This window comes from Haliotis asinina, chromosome 9 (assembly GCF_037392515.1).
Source record: "Haliotis asinina isolate JCU_RB_2024 chromosome 9, JCU_Hal_asi_v2, whole genome shotgun sequence".
Classification (NCBI taxonomy): Eukaryota; Metazoa; Mollusca; class Gastropoda; order Lepetellida; family Haliotidae; genus Haliotis; species Haliotis asinina.
In genome coordinates this window covers 25,227,434-25,252,723 of record NC_090288.1, presented here as the reverse complement: position 1 = coordinate 25,252,723, position 25,290 = coordinate 25,227,434, and the positions used below count along the sequence as shown (strand labels likewise).

The window sequence follows — 25,290 nt, the reverse complement described above, 5'->3', positions numbered from 1 at the left end:
CAAGTTACACATGGTCCCCATTTAAGCATGTTACACATAGTCACCACTTCACCATGTTACACATAGTCACCACTTCACCATGTTACACATAGTCCCCAGTACACCATGCTCCACATAGTCCCCAGTACACCACGTTACACATAGTCCCCACTACACCATGTTGCACATAGTCCCCACTTTAGCATCTTACACATAGTCCTCCAGCACACTGTTACACAGTCCCCACTACACCATGTTACACATAGTCCCCACTTTAGCATCTTACACATAGTCCTCCAGCACACTGTTACACAGTCCCAACTACACCATGTTACACATAATGCCCACTTTAATATCTTACACATAGTCCTCCAGCACACTGTTACACAGTCCCAACTACACCATGTTACACATAGTCCCCACTTTAGCATCTTACACATAGTCCTCCAGCACACTGTTACACAGTCCCAACTACACCATGTTACACATAATGCCCACTTTAGCATCTTACACATAGTCCTCCAGCACACTGTTGCACAGTCCCAACTACACCATGTTACACATAGTCCCCACTTTAGCATCTTACACATAGTCCTCCAGCACACTGTTGCACAGTCCCAACTACACCATGTTACACATAGTCCCCACTTTAGCATCTTACACATAGTCCTCCAGCACACTGTTACACAGTCCCAACTACACCATGTTACACATAATGCCCACTTTAGCATCTTACACATAGTCCTCCAGCACACTGTTGCACAGTCCCAACTACACCATGTTACACATAGTCCCCACTTTAGCATCTTACACATAGTCCTCCAGCACACTGTTGCACAGTCCCAACTACACCATGTTACACATAATGCCCACTTTAATATCTTACACATAGTCCTCCAGCACACTGTTGCACAGTCCCAACTACACCATGTTACACATAGTCCCCACTTTAGCATCTTACACATAGTCCTCCAGCACACTGTTACACAGTCCCAACTACACCATGTTACACATAGTCCCCACTTTAGCATCTTACACATAGTCCTCCAGCACACTGTTGCACAGTCCCAACTACACCATGTTACACATAGTCCCCACTTTAGCATCTTACACATAGTCCTCCAGCACACTGTTACACAGTCCCAACTACACCATGTTACACATAGTCCCCACTTTAGCATCTTACACATAGTCCTCCAGCACACTGTTGCACAGTCCCAACTACACCATGTTACACATAGTCCCCACTTTAGCATCTTACACATAGTCCTCCAGCACACTGTTGCACAGTCCCAACTACACCATGTTACACATAGTCCCCACTTTAGCATCTTACACATAGTCCTCCAGCACACTGTTACACAGTCCCAACTACACCATGTTACACATAGTCCCCACTTTAGCATCTTACACATAGTCCTCCAGCACACTGTTGCACAGTCCCAACTACACCATGTTACACATAGTCCCCACTTTAGCATCTTACACATAGTCCTCCAGCACACTGTTACACAGTCCCAACTACACCATGTTACACATAGTCCCCACTTTAGCATCTTACACATAGTCCTCCAGCACACTGTTGCACAGTCCCAACTACACCATGTTACACATAGTCCCCACTTTAGCATCTTACACATAGTCCTCCAGCACACTGTTACACAGTCCCAACTACACCATGTTACACATAGTCCCCACTTTAGCATCTTACACATAGTCCTCCAGCACACTGTTGCACAGTCCCAACTACACCATGTTACACATAATGCCAAATTCTCCATGCTGTCATTAAGGCCCACTATTCTGCGCTACACGTATTCTCCAGTAGTGTACAAACATATACAATCACACCAGTGAAACAACGAGGCACAAGAACGACTTCTTTCTCCCCTAACACGATATTTTAGAAAGTCGTCTTAACCCAACGTTTCTCGATATGGCAGAGTTGTTCCTGTTTAACATTCATATTCACTGGAGATCCACTCCCGTTCTTGTAACTTACTCGGAATGAGCACACAGTGTTTATTGGCATTAAAAGTTTAGTCCTCTTGTTTATGGGGTGGCCTTGGCCTGATATGACACGCATGCGACCAACTGTTTAAGTGTATTTAATCTAATTCCAACATATCTTTCAGAAATCCTGGACTACAGGCCAAGTCTGACAACAAGCGGTGCAGTGACGTCGAGGCTAAAATACAAGCCAACCACCAGATAACTAAATGACGGAAGGCATGCAATGTGCGTGTAATTGCTGCACTCCATAGATATAACACCAGTGGTTATAACATGAACCTGGTTATAACTCCATAATATTTCAGAACGCATCTCCAGCCACCGAAATTCCACGGACATTACTCCAATCTGGCTTCAACACCATCCCAACCATTTGTGAGGGTTTATCGGCCTGTTTCATGCATAAAGGTGTGACACTGGGTTTCCTACTATAAATACTAATTGACTTTATCTGTTGGTTGTTTTAACTAGATTTTCCCCTTTAACAAAAAAATGTCCAAAACATTGTATATTAAGATTCTACATTTTCCACCCTGACGAGTCTGTAAGCATATTTATGAGAAACTCCTAATGGAATCAAGCACTGAGAATGATTTACCTCCACAATTACTTCATTATTTCATTGCTGAACTATTTCGTTCATGGGATGTAATTATAGGACTCCGTGAAGCACGAACTACAGCTCATATATGCGATCAGGATATGCTTGATATATGCTTTGTTGATGCTACGAGGTAATGGGCAGGCGTTATGGCGTTACATAACAGAAGAAGTCAAACAGCATGGGGATCGTGGGGCTGGAACAAAGCCAAATCAGTTAGCTTGAGGTTCACAGTTAATATGTAGAAAAATATAACATAAAGATACCTCCATTTATATAATTGCCCTGGTGAGGTTCACTACTTTTTGACATCTCCTTATAGAATCCTTACACACACTAGCATACGTCAAGAATCTTGATATGTGCTTTTCTGACGCTAGAATACCTGCACACACTAGCATATGTCCAGATGCGTGATATGTGTTGTGTCACTTCTGATGGGATGTCAAACCCATAAACTGTGTGTTTGTGTAGTCATTTCTAATAGTATGTTAAACCTATAAACTGTGTGTTTGTGTTGTGTCATTTCTGACGGTATGTTAAACCTATAAACTTTGTGTTTGTGTTGTGTCATTTCTGATGAACCCATGAAGGCCGTGTAACGGAATGAAACGACTTGCAACGAGAATTATTTTGTGATTATAATCTGGTGACGTGAGGACGTATGAAAATGTTGAGAACAGAACCTTTAAGCACAAAAGAAAATCTATATGCAAAATCGGAACGTGGATATAAATACTAGGCGGAATGGAAATAGGATGTACCTTTTTATTTCATGTACTTTGGTCATCCTAGTATGTCCACGCACTGGATACATACCATGAACAAACGTAAGCTTTTAATTAAGAGTATAAGTGTGTGCCTCAGGGGTGGGCCTTTAAGAGGTCATCTGCCTATGAATGTCATATTGATGTATGTAATGTTCATGTACTATTTTGGTCGTTGACTTTATAGAGGCTGTCTGCTAAACTTTGTATGATGACGAATGGTTACCTTATGTACATTAGCTCGTCGTATATCAAAACGAACAGCGCGCTGGACATGGTTGTATGAAGGCAAAAGGTCCGGTATTATCCCGATGCCATGTGGGTTATGGCTTCTGGGCGTGGTTTGCCGGGCAGAAACTACTTTCCTATATATTCAACAAGAGTCATCAGAAGATGACATATCCCCCGGCCCCTACATGTTTGAAAGGACAAATCATCTGACAGTTACTTATTGTGTTTTTAGACAAAGCTAGAATTGTTTCCATGGAATTCATGAAAATGTAAATACCATATATCTGTAATCAGAAAAAGTCACCATTTCAAGATCTGTCTCATATATCTGCCAAGATCTTTTCAAAGATATTAAATGGTTTTCAAGTTGTGCTCCGGAAACGAAGTCCGAAACGTTTCCATAGAAACCGAGAAAATAATAAATCACAAAAACCTGTAAATACCAAAAGGCACCACTGTAGGTTCTGACTGATATCTCTACAACGTTTTGCAGAAAAATATTGAACGGCTTTGGAGGTCTGCTCCGAAAACGAAGTCCATCCCTCCATTTTGAGATCAAGTCCGAAACGTTTCCATGGATGTTCGACAAAATAATAAATCACAAAAATCTGTAAATACCAAAAGGCACCTCGTTGGGGTCTGCCACACATATCTCCCACGTTTTACTGACAGATATTAAGAAGTTTTTGAGTTCTGCTCCGGAAACGAAGCACATCTCCCACTCTTGAGATTAAATCCGAAACGTTTCCATGGAAACCGAGAAAATAATAAATCACACAAAAACCTGCAAATAGTAAAAGGCACCACTTTAGGTTCCGATTGATATATCTACCAAGTTTTGCAGAAAAATATTGAACGGTTTTTTAGTTGTACTCTGGAAACGAAGCCCAGCTCACCATTAGGCGAACATAAAAATGTTCCATGGAAAAACAAAAACAAAAACAAAATAAAAATGTGAAAACTCAGTAAATAGCAAAAGGCACAAGTATAGATTGAGATTATTATATCTATGAAGTTTGGTCTAAAAATATTGAACAGTTTCTGAGTTATGCTCCGGAAACAAAATGATTACGGACGGACGGACGAGGCGTCGACTATATCCTCCTGCATTACATTGCCTGGAGCATAATAACGATATCTCTAAAGACCTTTACTAGGGGCGTCCCAGCTATTCTGTTGTTCTCACTTCTTGTAAGGTTTGCCAGCACGAATATCCGGACACAGTGTTTTTGAAAGTTTAAAATGGGAGTGTCCTTTGAAACAAAGTTAACAGTCCTCGTCATATTTTAATTACATTAACAAATATTCAGTGATTTGTACATGTGTCTGATATGCTTAAAGTTAGAATAGGATTTAGGGAAGGGTATCCTTTGATTGTATCCTGAATTTGGAAACTTCTGAGTTCTGATTGCCAATCTAAGGTTTCAAATGATAGTGAAAACCTGTTATTTAAACAGCTGTCAACATCACCACCGCGGAAGTGCATTACATGGGGAAGACGGTTTTGTCGGTGGACGTCTGATATGACGCTAAAGTGTATTTGGTGAATTCAAAATGCAGCTTTTCGGTCAGTACAACATTCTAAGCATGTATCACGGTAGATCGTGTGCAGACTAGGACCTCAAACCCTACACTTGTAAAGGCCAGTGTTGAGAGATAGTAGTGACCACGCGTGGGGATACAGGCTAGACTTGGTCTTCAGCAATCGTGAGAGGAGACTAACGGGATAAGGTTGTCAGGCTAACGGACTGGGTTGACACATGTCATCGTGCCCCAGCTGCATAGATCAATGATCGTGCTGTTGACCACTGGATTGTTAGACTCGATTATTTACAGAAATAAGTCCAAACAAAAGACTCACTATATGTATCTCACCTATTCCCTTAGTCCTTTAAGCAGAACACAGCTTATGTCTATGATTCACTGCAGTATGGAAGACACAGTATATGCTTCTGACTTACTGCCCTAGTCAAAATATGGACGACACAGTATATGCGTCTGACCTATTGCCCTAGTCAAAATATGGAAGACACAGTATATGCGTCTGACCTATTGCCCTAGTCAAAATATGGACGACACAGTATATGCGTCTGACTTACTGCCCTAGTCAAAATATGGACGACACAGTATATGCGTCTGACTTACTGCCCTAGTCAAAATATGGACGACACAGTATATGCGTCTGACTTACTGCCCTAGTCAAAATATGGACGACACAGTATATGCGTCTGACTTACTGCCCTAGTCAAAATATGGACGACACAGTATATGCGTCTGACTTACTGCCCTAGTCAAAATATGGACGACACAGTATATGCGTCTGACTTACTGTCCTAGTCAAAATATGGACGACACAGTATATGCGTCCGACTTACTGCCCTAGTCAAAATATGGACGACACAGTATATGCGTCTGACTTACTGCCCTAGTCAAAATATGGAAGACACAGTATATGCGTCTGACTTACTGTCCTAGTTAAAATATGGACGACACAGTATATGCGTCTGACCTATTGCCCTAGTCAAAATATGGACGACACAGTATATGCGTCTGACCTATTGCCCTAGTCAAAATATGGACGACACAGTATATGCGTCCGACTTACTGCCCTAGTCAAAATATGGACGACACAGTATATGCGTCTGACTTACTGCCCTAGTCAAAATATGGACGACACAGTATATGCGTCCGACTTACTGCCCTAGTCAAAATATGGAAGACACAGTATATGCGTCTGACTTACTGTCCTAGTTCAAATATGGAAGACACAGTATATGCGTCTGACCTATTGCCCTAGTCAAAATATGGAAGACACAGTATATGCGTCTGACCTATTGCCCTAGTCAAATATGGACGACACAGTATATGCGTCTGACCTATTATTTCAGTGTTGCAAGTGGGACAACAGTCAAGTAATGTTCCTGTATATTTGAGGATGGTGATAACGTCAAATGTTTCACCGTGATACTCGTGTTACAGGAAGGTTATTGTAAGAGCATTCTCCTTTTCGGTCCATTTTCTCTTCTTGAGACAAGTATGGAAACTGCACATGGCAGTCAGGTAACCCGTAGAACAATGCAGTTGTACCCATTAGTCTTCTCTGAGAATGGAATAATGTTACCTCTTTGGACATAGTTGTTTTTGTATTCAGTAAGTGTCCAGTGAGCTAGTTATTGGTCACTGCTTTATTGTTTTCGAGGCACTTCTTGGTATTGCGGTCCATCTACAAGATTTCCTGGTTGCTGCTATCACATGGCGACAAAAGCATAGCTTGTCAACTTCCACTGTAAGTTTTCCGTGCATTCCAAACAATTTGTGGAAACTGTGTTTAAGAAACATTTTTGTTGTGGTCTGTGAGGAGTGCTTGTGTTGTACCGGTATATTGAAATGTTCGGATTCGCATGCCTCTTAGTACATACATAGTTCTCATGAAAGCAAAATGTTTTATTGATCCATTCGGTTTGCATTACAAGACATGAAAGTATATGAAACATTTGCGTTACAATTTGAAGTGCACTGTGATTCCATGAAGAAGGGGATATTGAAAAAAGGTAAATACACCTATATATTTCAATTTGAAAGGTTATCTAAAATTATTAAAGGGACGCCTTGCACTACTTCTCTAAGAGTATACATCAGGCAACTAAGTAAAAAAACACGATTTTAAGTGCACTCACTGCCCAATAACGTGCACCCACTGCCTAATTACGTGCACTCACTGCCCAAGAACGTGCACCCACTGCCTAATTACGTGCACTCACTGCCCAAGAACGTGCACCCACTGCCTAATTACGTGCACTGCCCAATAACGTGCACCCACTGCCTAATTACGTGCACTCACTGCCCAAGAACGTGCACCCACTGCCTAATTACGTGCACTCACTGCCCAAGAACGTGCACCCACTGCCTAATTACGTGCACCCACTGCCTAATTACGTGCACCCACTGCCCAATTATGTGCACCCACTGCCTAATTACGTGCACCCACTGCCTAATTACGTGCACCCACTGCCTAATTACGTGCACCCACTGCCTAATTACGTGCACCCACTGCCCAATTACATGCACCCACTGTCTAATTACGTGCACCCACCGCCTAATTACGTGCACCCACTGCCTAACTACGTGCATCCACAGCCTAATTACGTGCGCCCACTGCCCAACTACCCGCACCCACAGCCTAATAACGTGCACTGTCTAATTACGTACATCCACAGCCTAATTACGTACATCCACTGCCTAATTACGTGCACCCACTGCCCAACTACGCGCACCCACAGCCTAATAACGTGCACTGTCTAATTACGTACATCCACAGCCTAATTACGTGCACCCACTGCCTAATTACGTGCATCCACAGCCTAATTACGTGCACCCACTGCCCAACTACGCGCACCCACAGCCTAATAACGTACACCCACTGCCTAATTACGTGCACCCACTGCCTAAGTACGTACATCCACTGCCTAATTACGTGCATCCACAGCCTAATTACGTGCACCCACTGCCCAACTACGCGCACCCACAGCCTAATAACGTGCACTGTCTAATTACGTGCACCCACTGCCTAATTACGTGCACCCACTGTCTAATTACGTACATCCACCGCCTAATTACGTGCACCCACTGCCCAACTACGCGCACCCACAGCCTAATAACGTACACCCACTGCCTAATTACGTGCACCCACTGTCTAATTACGTACATCCACAGCCTAATTACGTGCATCCACAGCCTAATTACGTGCACCCACTGTCTAATTACGTGCACCCACTGCCCAACTACGCGCACCCACAGCCTAATAACGGGTACTGTCTAATTACGTACATCCACTGCCTAATTACGTGCATCCACAGCCTAATTACGTGCACCCACTGCCCAACTACGTGCTTCCACAGCCTAATAACGTGTACTGTCTAATTACGTGCATCCACGGCCTAATTACGTGCACCCACTGCCCAACTACGCGCACCCACAGCCTAATAACGTGCACTGTCTAATTACGTGCATCCACAGCCTAATTACGTGCACCCATTGCACTCCCTAATTACGTGCACCCACTGCCTAATTACGTGCACCCACTGCCTAATTACGTGCACCCACTGCCCAAGTACGCGCACCCACAGCCTAATAACGTGCACTGTCTAATTACGTGCATCCACAGCCTAATTACGTGCACCCATTGCCTAATTACGTGCACCCACTGCCCAACTACGCGCACCCACAGCCTAAAAACGTGCACTGTCTAATTACGTACATCCACTGCCTAATTACGTGCACCCACTGTCTAATTACGTGCACCCACTGCCCAACTACGCGGTTCCACAGCCTAATAACGGGTACTGTCTAATTACGTACATCCACTGCCTAATTACGTGCATCCACAGCCTAATTACGTGCACCCACTGCCCAACTACGTGCTTCCACAGCCTAATAACGTGTACTGTCTAATTACGTGCATCCACGGCCTAATTACGCGCACCCACTGCCTAATTACGTGCACCCACTGCCCAACTACGCGCACCCACAGCCTAATAACGTGCACTGTCTAATTACGTGCATCCATAGCCTAATTACGTGCACCCATTGCCTAATTACGTGCACCCACTGCCCAACTACGCGCACCCACAGCCTAAAAACGTGCACTGTCTAATTACGTACATCCACTGCCTAATTACGTGCACCCACTGCCTAATTACGTGCACCCACTGCCTAATTACGGGCAGCTACTGTCACATTCCATGTGATCGACATCACAGTGCACTATATTTCTTCAACATTCCTTGGAGTGAGCATGCAGTCTAATCCAGTATCTGCTTTCGAGGGTACTTTTATGAGAGTTTGTGAGAGCTATATCGTGTTTCGAAATGGCAATCTATCTACTGTGCTTACTTCACAGCACCATACTGATATTACACTCTCACAGTGTAATGCTGACTTACTTCGAATTCAGGCTTTACATATATCTGTACTGAAAAAGACTTTTCGCAAGCAATGTAGATCACAATGGACCTCGGGTTATCTGTGTAGGATGCATCTCTCACTTACTTTGAATAGAAAAGTTAAACGAGCAAAGAAAACCACACTGGAAGTGAGCGAGTGAATGAGTTTAGTTTTACGCCGCACTTTGCAGTATTCCAGCTACACGATGACGGTCTGTAAAAAATCGAATCTAGGTTAGACATTCCATTGATCAGCATCGTGAGCATGGTTCTACGCCATACGATACGACATGTGTCATCCAAGTCAGCAAGCCTTGATCAACCGGTCGTTAGTCGCCTCTTACGACAAGCATGTATCTTCTAACCCGGATCTTCAAGGGCACCACAATGATAAAAATAACTCTTTCGGGAGAGCGTTCTGCAGACATGAAATTGTACAAACTGAGAATATGGTCTAGTCTGTGGTGTTAAAGGACCACTAAACTCAATGTTTGGTACTCTTTTTATCACTGCATATGAAAGACTTTTGGTTAGTCATAAACGAAACACCATTTAAAAAAAAAACACACTTGTGTTTAATTAATACCAAGCGCTTAAAAGTTGCTAAAAAGCCGTCTGCTTCTCTCTCGCCCGCAAACGAAACCGCAGACAGGTTACGTAACTCTGCCGCCAGAGCCCTACAGTGACGTCATAGAAGGAACGGTTTCCAGTTGAATGTATAGAAAATGTGTAGGAACCTCGTCATTTTGCTGATTTCTCGACGTCACCAAAGACATGCCGATTTGTTATGTTGCCGTCAATTCTTCCTTGGGGTCAGGTGATGGTGTTACTATGCACAGATTTCCACCAGACTCCGTAGTTTGTGCTTAAATTGGTTGTTAGTGTGTGCGAAGTGAGCTTTGTGAAAGCCTGTGGTGTATACTAAATCGGATGGTTCGCCCCCTACAACGCTTCCGGGATAGAAAATGGAGTTTAAGTTTCATCGAGTTTATTAAATTAAGACTGCTTACTACACATTGCTGAGCAAAAGGATTTTGCATGGATATAACGCTTTCTTCCTCGGAAACGAGGTTGTGGTCGAAGTGACAATATCATCGTAAGTAATCTTACATTGACCCCTTATATTGACCGATTCCAAGAGTGAATTTGTTATGTTATAAGCAATGTCATGTAAATTCCTAATGTCAATCAATAAAATACATATTTTAATTAATACATATTTTTAATACATACTACCAGTAGAGAGTAATTTTAATTTTGTAAGTCGGTGAAAACAAACTAAAATAGCATTCATCCTCAGACAGGGCGCCGCCATTTTTGAAAATCCTGAAGTCAAGGGCTAAAGTCCGTTAGAATTATTGAGATTATCATTTGTTCTCATCAAGTTAGAAAATCAAAACAACTTTTTACTGATAGTTAAATATGCATTTGAATCATGGCCAAAAGGATTTTGCATGACACAACTTTTAACATAAGGACTTCTTCCAAGGAAGCAAGGTGGGGGTCGAAGTGACATTTAGATTGCAAGCAATATCATATTGACATCCACCTCACTTCCAAGAGTGAAATTGCTATGTTATAAGCACTGTCATGCAAAATCCTATTGTCCATCAATAAAATACATATTTTACTACCAGTAGAAAGTAATTGTCCTTTTGTTAGTCAGTGAAAACAAACTTAAATGGCATTCATCCCAAGACAGGGCGCCGCCATTTTTGAAAATCGTGAAGTCAAATCCATTTGAATTAATGAGATTATGTATGGTTTGTTCTCATCACGTTAGAAAATCAAAACTACATAAATATGTTTTTGAATCATTACCAAAAAGGAGTTTGCATGACACAACCTGTAGCATAACCTAAGCGAGGTCGGGGTCGAAGTGAAAACACTGCGCGATAAATTTCTTCACTTGCTGAATTTACTTGGTTTGTAACGTTCACTCACCAGTATGTAGTCATTTGTCAATATACGTTTTTATACTTGGTCTCTTAATCCTAATTACTTTATAATCATACTTGTATGCATTTTGAAACTTAATAAAAAGAAGCGATCTGCGAATGTATAACAGGAATGTAATATGTAGACATTTCATAGCTTTCCTATATGAATAATAATTCGCACGCACGCCCTAGTGTATGTCGTCTGCATCATTACACTTAACGACGAAAACAATGATTCTGTTGAAAGCTACGACAACTTATTAAAAACAAACATGCACATATTAAAATTAAAGTTATAGGAGCAATGTCAGGCTATTACCTTCTTCGAGGAATGTATCCATCAATATCCACAAAAACAAGTGATATGTAATTCATCCGCAGATATCCGAAGTGATGTGTCTTTTAACAGTCTAATATAAGAAAACGTGATGTATCGTTTCAGGTTTTTCACACTGCTGTATAGTTTCATTGGTTACCCAAGATAGCACACCTGGCAACTAATTGCATAATGTGCGTCATTCTTTTCAAAAAGTTATTTAGTTAGCCAATAAAGAGCAATCAATCGACGTATTGGCGGTTAATCCTTTGAAAGAAGGGTGTTGTTTCACATAGACACAGACACGACAGAGTGTATTCAGTATAGATTAGTAAATGTACATACATAAACACTACCTTTTGACAAATCCCCCATTTAAATCCCCATAAAACTAATTAATCAATCAGCGTGTTATCGGTTAATCCTTTGATCGATCCAGACAAAAGAAATGCCAAATGGGGGCCTCTGTCGGGTAATCTAAGTGGCGTTACCACTAATTATACCTGTTATAAATTCATTAACTGAGCATCAAGTGAATGATAACAAATAACGTGTAGGTTTATACCACCCAACACGGATTACAACCTAGCGACGCCAAGTAATTTTGACAGAATCGTCTATGAAAACAAGGGTTGTAACTCGAAAACTAGGCAAAGCAGGAGACAAAACTAAATGATAGTATATTGTGAGAACATATAGCTTTTATTTTTCTCAACAGATTTCGCGTTTTCAGATTTGTACAAACCTGTAAACGAAATCGTTTAACCCCTGAAATGTAGATGAATACTGCACAGACCCTCATTTCTATACCGACTATTACGTCACTGAGACGCGCCGCTCTGATTGGTTGAAATTTCGTTTGGGGCTGAGAATTGTGCACTGTTGACAAAAAGGTCGATTTAAAGTAATTAATGAGCATTTTTAATGACGAGGTTTCATTTATAACGATGATTTTGCGTTTGTACCCTATTAGAGTATATGTGACCTTTAAGTGTCACAAACTGCCATAAACACTTGTTCGTATCGTTTTTATGTTTGTGAGCAAAGATACCCAAGCCCAGATGTTTCACCACAGAGGAGAACGCATCATTTTGGGTGTTCCTCCAACATCGCTCCATTTGAATATAGATGAAAGACAGGTTACACCTCACTCACTCTATCCTTTTATCTGCGTTGTCCGTCAAAATATCACCAGTGTTATGAAAAATAATATTTCTAAACTCTTGTTGGGTACCGGCAATATTAATGTGATTAGCTTGTTTGCACCGCAGTCGTGAGAGAGACACTGAAACATACCATAATCAACCTGCACACCTCGAACCCCCCGCCATGGTTCTGTGTTAACGCACACCGCTGTCGCTATGGAAGTCTATTTTAGTCAGATTTTCACGTGTGCACAAAGGCAGTTATATCAGTTAGGTTCATCGACCTTCGGTATCCCGCAGCTGTTGTCTACTGTTTATTTGATTCACTATATTGCTATCTCAAATCTCAGCGGTGGCCTTCTATGACAGGCTGCCACATGGAGAATCACAGGCTTCGGTGGGTTAGGGTGAGTACCACTGGCAACATGGCAAATTGTGCGCCATCGTACTCACTGCTCACTCTATCAAGCAGAGTGGTTTGTCTGAACAGTAGTCGCTATTGTTAAAGTAATTTGAACATACCAGCGACATCACAGCAATTAGCTGAGCGGCATTTATGCATTAAGTAACTGGTGGGGTTCAGGCGTTTGCTCGTCTCCCACAGATATCTAGTCCACTTATCCCCTTTTTGCCCCTTTAAAGACAGAATCACTACGATGTTAGCCGTTTTAAAACAGAGAATTGCACTGTTTCACTCTGAAATATTTCCGAGAGTTGCCCCACCTGGTGGACTGCTATAGATATCAATACACAAAAGGTTAGAGCAGATAAATGCGTTATGCTGAGGGAGACAACTGCCGTGGCGTCATCTGTTTAATCAAACAGGCACGTCTGAAGGATACAGCGCTGTCTGATGTGTGTCCAAAGTTCAACTCCCATGAAATAGAGGATTACGTGAGCTATCAATACGTTAAAGCTGTCTATATACTGAAACAAGTTACGTAGCCCAGCCATTCATTACAACCACGTGAATGTATACTGGAAAATCAGTGATATGAGTGAATGGATAATCTGAGAGAGAGAGAGAGAGAGAGAGAGAGAGAGAGAGAGAGAGAGAGAGAGAGAGAGAGAGAGAGAGAGAGAGAGAGAGAGAGAGAGAGAGAGAGAGAGAGAGAGAGAGAGAGAGAGAGAGAGAGAGAGAGAGAGAGAGAGAGAGAGAGATTATTTCCTTTTACCTGAACAGAGAAATACCCGTTTCAGTTTGTCATCCAAAATTAAAAGCACATGGATACTCTGTCGCATTAAATTGCTAAAGCCGGGTTCCAAGAGCAAAGTTGGTGGACAATTTTCAGGTGAATCCAATAAAGTTCATGTCAACCCTTTCTTACATTCTTATAGGACTGTGGGAAATTAGAGTCCTAAACAAAGGTTCATTTTAATCACAGTAATTAAACCTCAGTAGGACATCGTGTGTCGGTTTTTGTTTATCATTTTAAGAAGAAAAATCAGGAAACAAAGTAGTACCCAAGTACACTTTAGTTCCAAAGCTAACAACAAAGAAAGGGTTTCGTTTTCAATGGCGGAATAATGTCTCTGAAAATACCAATGACAATGATAGAGCTTGCTGCAACATGGCGTCTCTAGCACCAGTAACACCAGCATCTACTGCCAGAATTTCTGGCTAGGAGAGCAGGAGAGTCAATGAGGGTGAATTTCGGTTTCTCAAAAGCAGCGCGACAGCTGTTAAAAGCAAATTAGTAAGCGACACTGCCAGTGATAAAATTGCTTGAGCGTTCTTGAGTATATCTTTCCACAGCCAGTTTGATATATTTGGTTGTTTGCAAGATATGCAAACGGACATTTTTCTGAAGCTTTCATTCGGAGATCAAAGCCACTTGGATGGAACTTGTCTTGCCTGCACTAAAACAAACGTATTATGTTAAAACAAAATATTGACAAGACTGGAGGCATGCGACAATGACAAAGATCAGAAAAAGAGCACCCGTGTAGTCCATATCAGTTGTAAATGAATCACTTCAGCTTGCGATAAGTTAATCCGATTTTATACATAAATCATTATAATAACATCGGAAGTAGGTCAACATTATGTTCGTCATGCTGAGCTCGATATTTCGGTGTAAACACTGCAGACAGACAGATATCACGGGGTGTATTCAGTTTTCCAGCAGGCCTTATTTAAAGGATCCAGGTCACTGGGCCGTACTAATCCCTTTTAACAACACATGGTCAACTTTTTAGTAAACCCTTAGCCCACTACTAGCCAGAGACTGAAACAGAAAGCCACCGTCCTGAGATCGCCGCCCAGAACGCTATCCTCAGAGTTTCAATGGCAGATCGTTTCCATTACAGACTGGCTATATGGAACGGTGCACAACGTTTCGGTCTGCAAGCAGCTTTAAGGACTAACCCCTGCTTGAATCAGCTTCGTTCTGCACCAATGCTTCAATCATTGTGTGAAGTCATTAGTGACTTTGGTTTTATGCATTGGAAGATTGTGCTATGGACACTCCTGGCGTAGAAGACTTTGCAGACTATGATACCGAGCAGTGGGTGGAAGGTTGTATACCCTGACCAGCCTGGTTACCCTGTCCGACCTGACCACCCTAACCATCCTGACTGCTCTGACCGCCCTGTCCGACTTGACCACCCTGTCCACCATGAGCGTCCTGTCTACCCGTCCATCCTGATCGCCCTGTCAACCTGACCATCCTGACCAACCTGTCCACCCAGACCGCCTTCACTATCCTGTCCACCCTGATTGCTCTGGCTGCCCTGTCCACCATTACCGACCTGTCCACCCTGACAGCTCTGGCTGCCCTGTCCACCATTACCGACCTGTCCACCCTGACAGCCCTGGCTGCCCTGTCCACCATTACCGACCTGTCCACCCTGACTGCTCTGGCTGCCCTGTCTACCATTACCGACCTGTCCACCCTGACAGCCCTGTCCACCATTACCGATCTGTCCACCCTGACAGCCCTGGCTGCCCTGTCCACCATTACCGACCTGTCCACCCTGACTGCTCCGGCTGCCCTGTCCACCATTACCGACCTGTCCACCCTGACAGCCCTGGCTGCCCTGTCCACCATTACCGACCTGTCCACCCTGACAGCCCTGGCTGCCTTGTTTTTCGTAGTGCCACTCTCAGCATTGACACTGTCAAACAGTTTGGGTGTAAGTGACCAGTCGTATAGTTCCTTGTTCATATCTTCCCAGGTCGCCGAACTGTAAGTGCAACAAGAGATCCACTCTCAGATCGAGGCACGTGAGAGAGTTATTTTCACGAATTTCAAATTTCAGTGTGAAACCGTTACTTTTTGTTTGTCAGATTATCAAATGATATCTGATTTGGTGTATGTGTGTAATTTAAATGCCGATATATTACAGGCATGTTATAAATTCACTAACAACGGATCGTGTTCTCTATATTAAGTTCCAAAGAGCATAAAATATAACAATAAATTATTTAGGATCAATAGACAACACATGAAGACGTACATTGGGTTCGTTTCCTTTCAGTTCCAACATTTTTCACGAATGACATATGAAATTAAATTTCAGTATGTATCAATTGATTCCTAAACGAAACTTTATTTCCAACCATGTGCACTTGCTAGTGACGAAAATTCACAGTGGTCTTAGTTCCTGATGCCGGCTGATTCTTAAGGCGTTCTAGGCGACACTCCATTTCTCTATACACACATGGGCGAGGACGGGTGGAGGCCCCAAGATCAATCTGAGCTCTCTTGACTTGTCGTTGGCCTCGACCTTCTTGATGTTGTTGACAAATTCATAAATGTTAGGATGTGGTTTTCCTACACGTAATTTTAACTTGTTATGGAAGACTTCCAAATGGTTATTTGTTCGGGGACCAACAGTTCCATGGTGATTCCAAATTGGTATCTTAAACACAGCGTTCTGTGTAGTCTAACCAAGTTCTTCTCCCATAGCCATCAAAAGCCTGGATTCTCTCTGTTGGTTGGTCGTCGTCCATGATCTCAATCCAGGCATCTTGGACTCCATCAATAGGTAGGAGTGAAAGTGCACAAACTCGACCTTCAACTCCTATTCTATTCTCTGTTGACAGATCACCTTCAAAACATTGAAAACTCGGCAATATGTGTCTCTCGTCTTGTTGGGTAAGAAAATACACTCTGAGTCAGTTAAAATGTCAAGCACGTCATCCTTGGCGAATATAAGAATCTTATTATTAACACCACCGTCATCTACACATAAAAACTGACGACCATCTTTTGTCTGTGTCCAATTTCCATTCAATGTGACGTCAGATAGAGTCTGTGGCAGTGGGGTCACAGTCTTCCGTCGTTGTCTGTATAGTGCAGATTTCATGGTGACAAATGCTGGAATGGCTGCAGCTGCTTGGACATCTAACTCTCAGACTTCATCTTCATATATTTGTTGAACCGGGGATGCGTCCTCTTGGACTCGGTTTCTAAATCTGGTGAGGACATTAAACTTTTCAGACTCTTCAACTGGAGGGTGTGCATGTCGTGAAACTGAAGATACGTGATCACCTATAGTACTTAATCGGACATTGCATCCTGCAAAAGACACATTTCCAATGTGTTGCTAATTTACGTTTAACATTAAGACGATAACAATATCCTGCATGAAAAACCCGTTGTCCACCTGGCTGAGACGTAACATATTCCACACGTTGAATATTTGCCATGCTGGTATGACAGGAAGATGCAATATCTTCATTTATATAATGTTCATACTGTATATTTTCCGTTTATACTCCTTACTATCAGAGTAAAAACCCTTGTTACAGAGATCACTTAGCCAGGACTCCACATCTATAATCTCTTTACAAAGTCAATTGTTTAAGACTGCTCTAATTCTTTATAACACCACCACTCTACTCACACATCACTTAGCCCCCATCAACCCGTGAAGGTCCCGGGTAGAATAGGCCTTCAGCAACCCACGCTTGCCATAAAAGGCGACTATGCTTGTCGTAAGAGGCGACTCACGGGATCGGATGGTCAGGCTCGCTGACTTGGTTGGCACATGTCATTGGTTCCCAATTGCGCAGATCGATGCTCATGTTGTTGATCACTGGATTGTCTGGTCCAGACTCGATTATTGAGTAATACTAAACTCACTCACTCACTTAGCCCCCATCTGTGGTAGCTCAAATTAATCTATTTACAAAGTCAATTGTCTAAGACTGATTTAATAACAGTCCTGTACTCACAGATCATTAAACCAAATCGTCAATGTTTCTTTATAAAATCACCTCCCTACATGTCAGTTGTTTTACATTAACAGATTAACTGCTAATTAATTTTTACTTATTGACTCATTATTGTATGGGGTTGTAGGCTACTGCCACTAATTACTTCTCACCAAATTTAAGTGTAGGCGAAATGCAACTGTAGACAAAATGAGAACAACCCCATCCGGGTAGCCTAGGGAAAACAACAGTAAGAAAAGCAACACCCATACTCGGGGAACTGCTCTAGATCAGTGTCACTACAAATCTTTACTGTGTACCGCAAGTGTTGCAGCAAATGGCTAAACGTACACCCACTACAGCCGTCCACGTCCACGTCCACGTCCACGTCAACGTCCACGTCCACTGCGTGTACCGAAGTGTTCAGATGTGTCGATAGACGTTGATATACAGCCAATCACGTCATTGTCGTGGTCCTTGATGGACAGAGTCATGTTGGGTGATCACAAAGGCATACTCAGAACAATCGACTCAAAGTTCCAGACAAATATCGATGAAACAATAAACACGTCCTTGCATTTAGTCGATAAGGTTTAATTGGGTTTGTTTGTTTGTTTGTTGTTTGACGCTGCACTTAACAATATTGTTGGTTGGGGTGGGGGTGGGGGTGGGGGTGGGTTACTAATAGTCTAGTCTGGTTAAGACAATCCATGGATCAACAGCATGAGCACTGATCTACGCAAATGGGATGCGATGACGTGAGTCATTCAAGTCAGTAAGTCTGACCATCCGATCTTACAATTATTGTTTGCTGAAGATCAATTCTAACACGAATCTTTGGTGTGATCACATCACGATCAACACATGAAGATGCCACTTGGCGTACCTTGGTGTCATTCAGTGAGATCACATCACGATGATCACATGAAGATGTCACTTGGCGTACCTTGGTATCATTCAGTGTGAAAACATCATGATCATAACATGATGTTGTCACTTGGTGTAACTGTGTGTTATTTAATCTGAAAACATCATTGACTCACCTCAAGAATAGATTTTGATATTGGTGCGAGCTTGATTTATATTGTGTTAAGCTGTAAAGTTAGACTGAATTTGGTCCACGAAGTGAATAGGTGCAACGTTTGAAGCATTATATATGGCTGTTTGTCATAGTTGTTTTGTTTCCCTAAACTTACAACAGTTGATGGTCCTAATTCAATACACATACTCACAGACAGGATCACATATCTGCATAACTGAAGGTCTTGACTGATGCACACACTTAAGAAACTAAAGGTCTTGTCTGACACACAAATCAGAAACTGAAGGTCTTGTCTGACAAACATCAGAAACTGAAGGTCTTGTCTGACAAACACATCAGAAACTGACGACCTTGTCTGACGGTCACACCAGAAGCTGAAGGGTTTGTCTGACACACACATCGGAAACTGGTGGCCTTCTCTGACACATGCATCAGAAACCGAAAGCCTTATCTGACACAGGTTTTGACTCAGTCACAAATCAGTAACAAAGGGCTCTCCCTACAAATGTATCTGAGATGAGAGCCTTGCCTTACGCAAACTAATATATGGAAATTAGAGTTTCGTCTGGCACTGACACAAACACAGATACACACAAAGACGGAGAGACAGACAGACAGACAGACACACACACACACACACACACACACAAACATACACACAGACACATACACACACACACACACATCTGGAACACATTTGATGTCAACGTAGGATTCCTATTCTAATTTCAGAAGAAAAGTCATTTGATCTGTACTACGACAGTTGGTGATCTACTCGTTGGACAAAACATCAATACAGATGACAAAAATTCAATAAAACCATCTTGACGTGAACAAGTTCGGCGTGGGCGTTTGTTCTGCAGATGCTTCAAGGCTGCGACAGATCTACTTGTGCTGCGCCAAACAACATTCGCCCCTTTTTAGTTCCCTAATTGACCCACCTGAGGAAGAGAAAACACCAGCGAGTTACTGCCCGTCTCATATTATTATTGCTTGTTACACTTAAAGCTGCGCGTGTTTTATCAAGAGGACTGGACTAATTTTATGGGAAACACTCGCAAGATGTTGTATAGATACTGACTGCGTTGTAGTAATGGCTAATTTTAAGACTTCAAGGCTTAACAACTTATAAAGCATAACGAAAATTCTATGGAATGTCTCTTCTCTTCACGTACAGTCACCTACCGTTATGTTAAAGGGACCAACATACATACTTTGAACTATTAAGGATTCGATAACCACAGGCTTGTCTATCGATATTAGGAACTGATTTGACACCAGCAGCTGAAAGAAAAGTCTCGGCACAAACATAAGACTAAAAGTAATGTTCTTGCCTGGCCCATATATACGTATGTAACTAAAAGTTGTGTCTCGCCTTACTAATATTTCTGAAGCCAAGGCTTTTAATTGCTTGATGAAACATCAGGAACCCCTTTATCCGATAACAAGGACACAGAATCTCCTTTTCTAGAATAACTTAAAACCCTATTCTGGGACAGAAATATCATACACTCAACAAACAACAATAAAAAGACAACAACAAAACCAAAACTAAGAACCCTAAACACCGTGACCCCACTCTCAAAATCGGAAGCCAATCTCTGAAAAAAGGGAATCCCAATCTAGCCAGAAGCCCCTCTATGGAACATTGGTGACCTCTTTCCATACCGTCAGGAACACACCTGGAACACAATGGCGACATCGGCCACCCTTTTCTGTATGTGAAACACAAGTAGTCCATCTACGTGGACATGTTTTGCAACGTGTGTCAATCAAAGTCGCCGTAATAATGAGAACGTGATTATACTTTTAACGTACTGGTTTATCTGGTCCCAACGTTACCATTACCACCTTCAAAAACGTAAATGTTAAGGTCGTGTTGAAAGATTTCTACTTTACTATGTGTAAAACCTGGGGGATTGATTTATCATTTGCAAACCGAAAGTGCATGAGCAAATAATTAAAATGGTTTGTGTTTATGTAGTGTGTTAATTATGTCAGTCGTCAGGAGCGTGAGGAAGACCTTCACTAATATATATAAGTTTCAGCACTCGAGAATAGACACAAGAGCCAAATAGCACTTAATAACAAGAATTTTAACACAGACAAAGGGATGGCGAGTAGGGGATTATTAGGAAGGCTGGGGGCTTGACAGTAGCCGTTGTTAGCACTATTCCAGCAATATCACGGTGGGGACACCAGTTATGGGTTTCACACATTGTGCTCGTGTGGGGATTAGAACCCGGGTCGTCGGCGTGACGAGCGAACGTATAACCACTTGGCTAACTCATCGACCCAAACATTATGGATGCTCGGCCATGTTGGGCAGCGGAGTAGCGGACGTAGGGTACGGGAACAGCAAAACGGGATTATCCTGGAGGCCGGATCTGTTTTGGGAGGGTGGTGGCTTGTTAATCTGTTCAATGGAGCAGTGTTTATGGGCATTGTTTTTAACAAAAACCCAACATAATTTCGTGATGAACACATCGAGAACATAAGGCAATTACTTTGAGAACAAAAGACAGTTACTTCTACTAGTGTGTATTGTGCATGCGTGCCTGCTTTATTCACATAGCACGACTACTGTTAATTCCCGTATTGAAAATAAGTCATGGATAAACAATTCTAACACATTACACCAAAAGATTGAAACAATAAATGGCATTAACAGACACTACACCACGTGTACTTTGTGCCTCTGAGACACCACGCACATCTGTAGAACGCCGTATTGGCCGTGTTATATAAGATGCAAACGTTCTGTTATGTGTTTTGCAGCTCAAGGCCATGTGGTTTCTTGTATACTCGGAAACTGTAAACAAATGTCAGGCATGCTAGACTGGCGCTTTTGGATCGATACATCCACATCTTCGACGACAAAGCAAGGCGTGTCTGTTGCAATCGTTCTGCTACAAAATGTGACTGTTCAACACGTGTTGGCAGAGAGGAATATGGCTGTGAAGTGCACATTCTGTGCTCAAAACGCAACAAGTAGAAAGTCGCTGGTGCAATGGCGTCAGCATATTCAACCCTGTAATGGCCTGTGTTGTTGGCAAGAGTATACTCTAATACTAGTAGATCTCTGCTAAAATATATTACGGATTCGATCATAATAGATTTTGTAACAGCCTTTGTACAAATATAAATGTTCTTACTTTGCAACATAAAGTGTTTTTGGTTCTGTTTAAGTTCATGGAACATTAATCATTTATATATCTTTTTCCTGTAAATGAGTCAATGTGTATAGTATTTTTTTCTTTATACTTTCATTCGTTGTATAGATGTGCTGAAGCATGAATCAAGATGATGAAGGGAGTCTTAACGTCACAGGCTGAGCGCATACAGGGAGTCTTCAAAACACAGACAGACCAAAGACAGGGTGTCTTGAAGTCACAGGCCGGGCAGAGACAGGGGGGTCTTCCCGTTACAGATCGAACAACGACAAGGAGTTTCACGTCACGGGCAGCTCAAAGACAGGGAGTCTTCACATCACAGGACGTGCAAAGATCAAGAAGTCCTCATAACGCTATGGTAGCCAAACATTTAGTGTAATGACCGATGTGTCTGTCTTCACGACGACACGAATATGACAAAGATTTGTATACAGCACGACATGTTAACCAAAGACAACCTTACCATGTTGCAAAAACGAAGCGTATGTATTACATGCAGCGCAAAGACACGGTTTCACAACGTATTACCTTTTAATACACAGAGCAACAGCAAAGCTGTTTTAACATAGCTAAAAGCTGCATAAATACGAACACGACTTCACTATCGTCCCATGGGAACAAAGAACAAAGACTGCTTTACATCACAATTTGAAGAGACTTAGATCATAGACGTCTGTCTACACAACATTTCGCAAAATTTCTTTACCGCTGCATACAGTAAAAAGAACCAAAAACATCTTCACAGTACCAGTATGGATAGCACAGACCTTAGCATGGCAACACATGTCGCGTAATGACAAAGACGTCTTTGCTCTCACGACGTATATGCAAAGACAAAGGCGACTTCACAAAACCAGGATATCCCCCAGCCACCTGCAGCAGAAATACAGGGAGTTTTCTTGTCGTTGACAGGGCAATTACAAGCACGTTTTCACAAAGTCACAGAGTAAAGACAAATTCCTCTTCAGAACGTCACATGAAGGACAAAGGCCCGCGTCTTCACAACGTCACATGAGGGGCAAGACACATGCGTCTTTACGACGTCACATGAGGGACCAAGAAAAATACCTCTTCACAACGTCACATGAAGGACAAAGTCATGCGTCTTCACAACGTCACATGAAGGACAAAGACATGCGCCTTCATAGCGTCTTAATACCGTCACATGAAGGACAAAGACATGCGTCTTCATAGCGTCACATGAAGGACAAAGACATACACGTCTTCACAACGTCACATGGAGGACAAAGACCCGCGTCTTCACAACGTCACATGGAGGACAAAGGCATGCGTCTTCATAGCGTCACATGAAGGGCAAAGACATATGCGTTTTCACAACGTCACAAGGAGGACAAAGACATATAGGTCTGTTGGGAAAAGAAAGACGTAATTAAAACGACATATTCACACAACATACAAAGTGCAACGTCAGCTTTGGCAACTGTTCCCCTGAGCTTCAAATATTACGTGACAAAACACATCAACCGCCATCTGTGTCTTTGGTTCTACTATCTGTGTCCTATCACACGTCCATGCATCTGCAAACAGGCAATAATTGCGAAATAATGACCTCATGTCCCGTAGCAAGGCAGGTTAAAGTCCTCATCACAATGATTCTATTTTAAATCGTTGCCTGTTATGTTGCATGTCCTTCTCAAAAGAATATACCGTGGCTATCAATTCGTCGTAGGGTGTTACCCTTTGAGGGACATTACTAGAAAATACTGTTGTGTCTTCTCATTTAGGCGCTTGCGTCTTAAAATATGGCAGGGCAAATGTTTTCTCTGAATTATGATAACGTAATGTGTCATCTCGTGTTTACTGTAAACGAAACTCACTACCTTGAAACCCTTACCTTAGCCAATTGATGAACACACGCAAATGCTCACGGAACCCTGTATTATTAGTGAATCGTACATTTTTCGTACTTGCAGAAACAATATTAATTCTTGACGGTAGAAAAAATACACTATGCCGATACAATACTAAAAAGCAGATACAGAGGTAAAGAGTATTACAAATATCGAAATAAATATTTACAATGGCAGTTACATATTGTGACTGGCATGACGATTTTCCGAATAGAGGCGGAGTGGGTGACAAACATTCAGGTAGGCTAACGCTTAGTCTCTGAATGTACATAATATTGATAGTCATAAACAAACCCACATAAATTGAACCGGGGCCCAAGGGAGACCAGAAATTCAGAACCCGAGGAAAGCCAGACATGCTTCATTTAGGACTTATGCATTGCAGAGAGGGCTTGGCATCAGGGATGATAATGTGGTTCAGCAACTGTGAGACAGATCAGCTTTCGGGGTAGTGGACATTGAGCAGGTCGTCGGCTTCACATGCGAAAGGTCGTCATTTTTCTTTGTGGGTCTAGATCGGGTCTTGTCGGTTGGCTAGAAGACAGTCAGTTGGGTGGTTGCTGTAGGACACTACTTTCCGTTGCACCCCTGAGGTATTCTATAGTGGAACAAGTCTGGGTGACGTACGGCAAGCAGACTACATAGAGGTTCCATATAATTCGGGGTGCTTGGCGCCTTGCGTTGTCATACAGAGACGAATGCCACGTGACAGTTGTAGGAGAAGTGGTTGGACCAATGACATTGAATAAGGATGATATATAAGGACAAGCGTTGTGGAATAACAACTTCTTTAATCAGATAACGCGAAGCATCGATACAGATTTTTATATCGTTGTCAGACTGGCATGTTAATCCATAAAGTTTGTTCTTGTTACTCCCCAACTTCTAAATAAGACGAAAACAAGACTGACCTGTCAAATATTTGTTATTGCTCACATCATTACACTCCCACCATGCACAAAAACACGGCAGCTTCCTGAAACAAGGTACCTCTATTAGTTCTCCTTTCGGCTGTAAACACGTTGTCTTCCATCAGACAGAACTGACCCCGGCTGTTAACGACGTACATTTCAATCTTTGACGACGATGTTGCTCAATCATGGATTGTC

At 42.2% G+C, this 25,290-nt stretch overlaps 1 protein-coding gene across 1 annotated transcript in view; it reads left to right on the top strand.

Annotated features, from left to right (window-relative positions):
* Nucleotides 1-13,705: 13,705 nt before the first annotated feature.
* The window catches only part of LOC137297170 (probable G-protein coupled receptor), a 48,898-nt gene continuing 37,313 nt past the window's right edge, over nt 13,706-25,290 (top strand). The window contains exons 1-2 of the mRNA XM_067829184.1: nt 13,706-13,828; nt 15,626-16,122. Of these exons, the coding sequence (XP_067685285.1) occupies nt 13,706-13,828; nt 15,626-16,122 (620 nt within the window). The remainder of the gene's footprint in view (nt 13,829-15,625; nt 16,123-25,290) is intronic.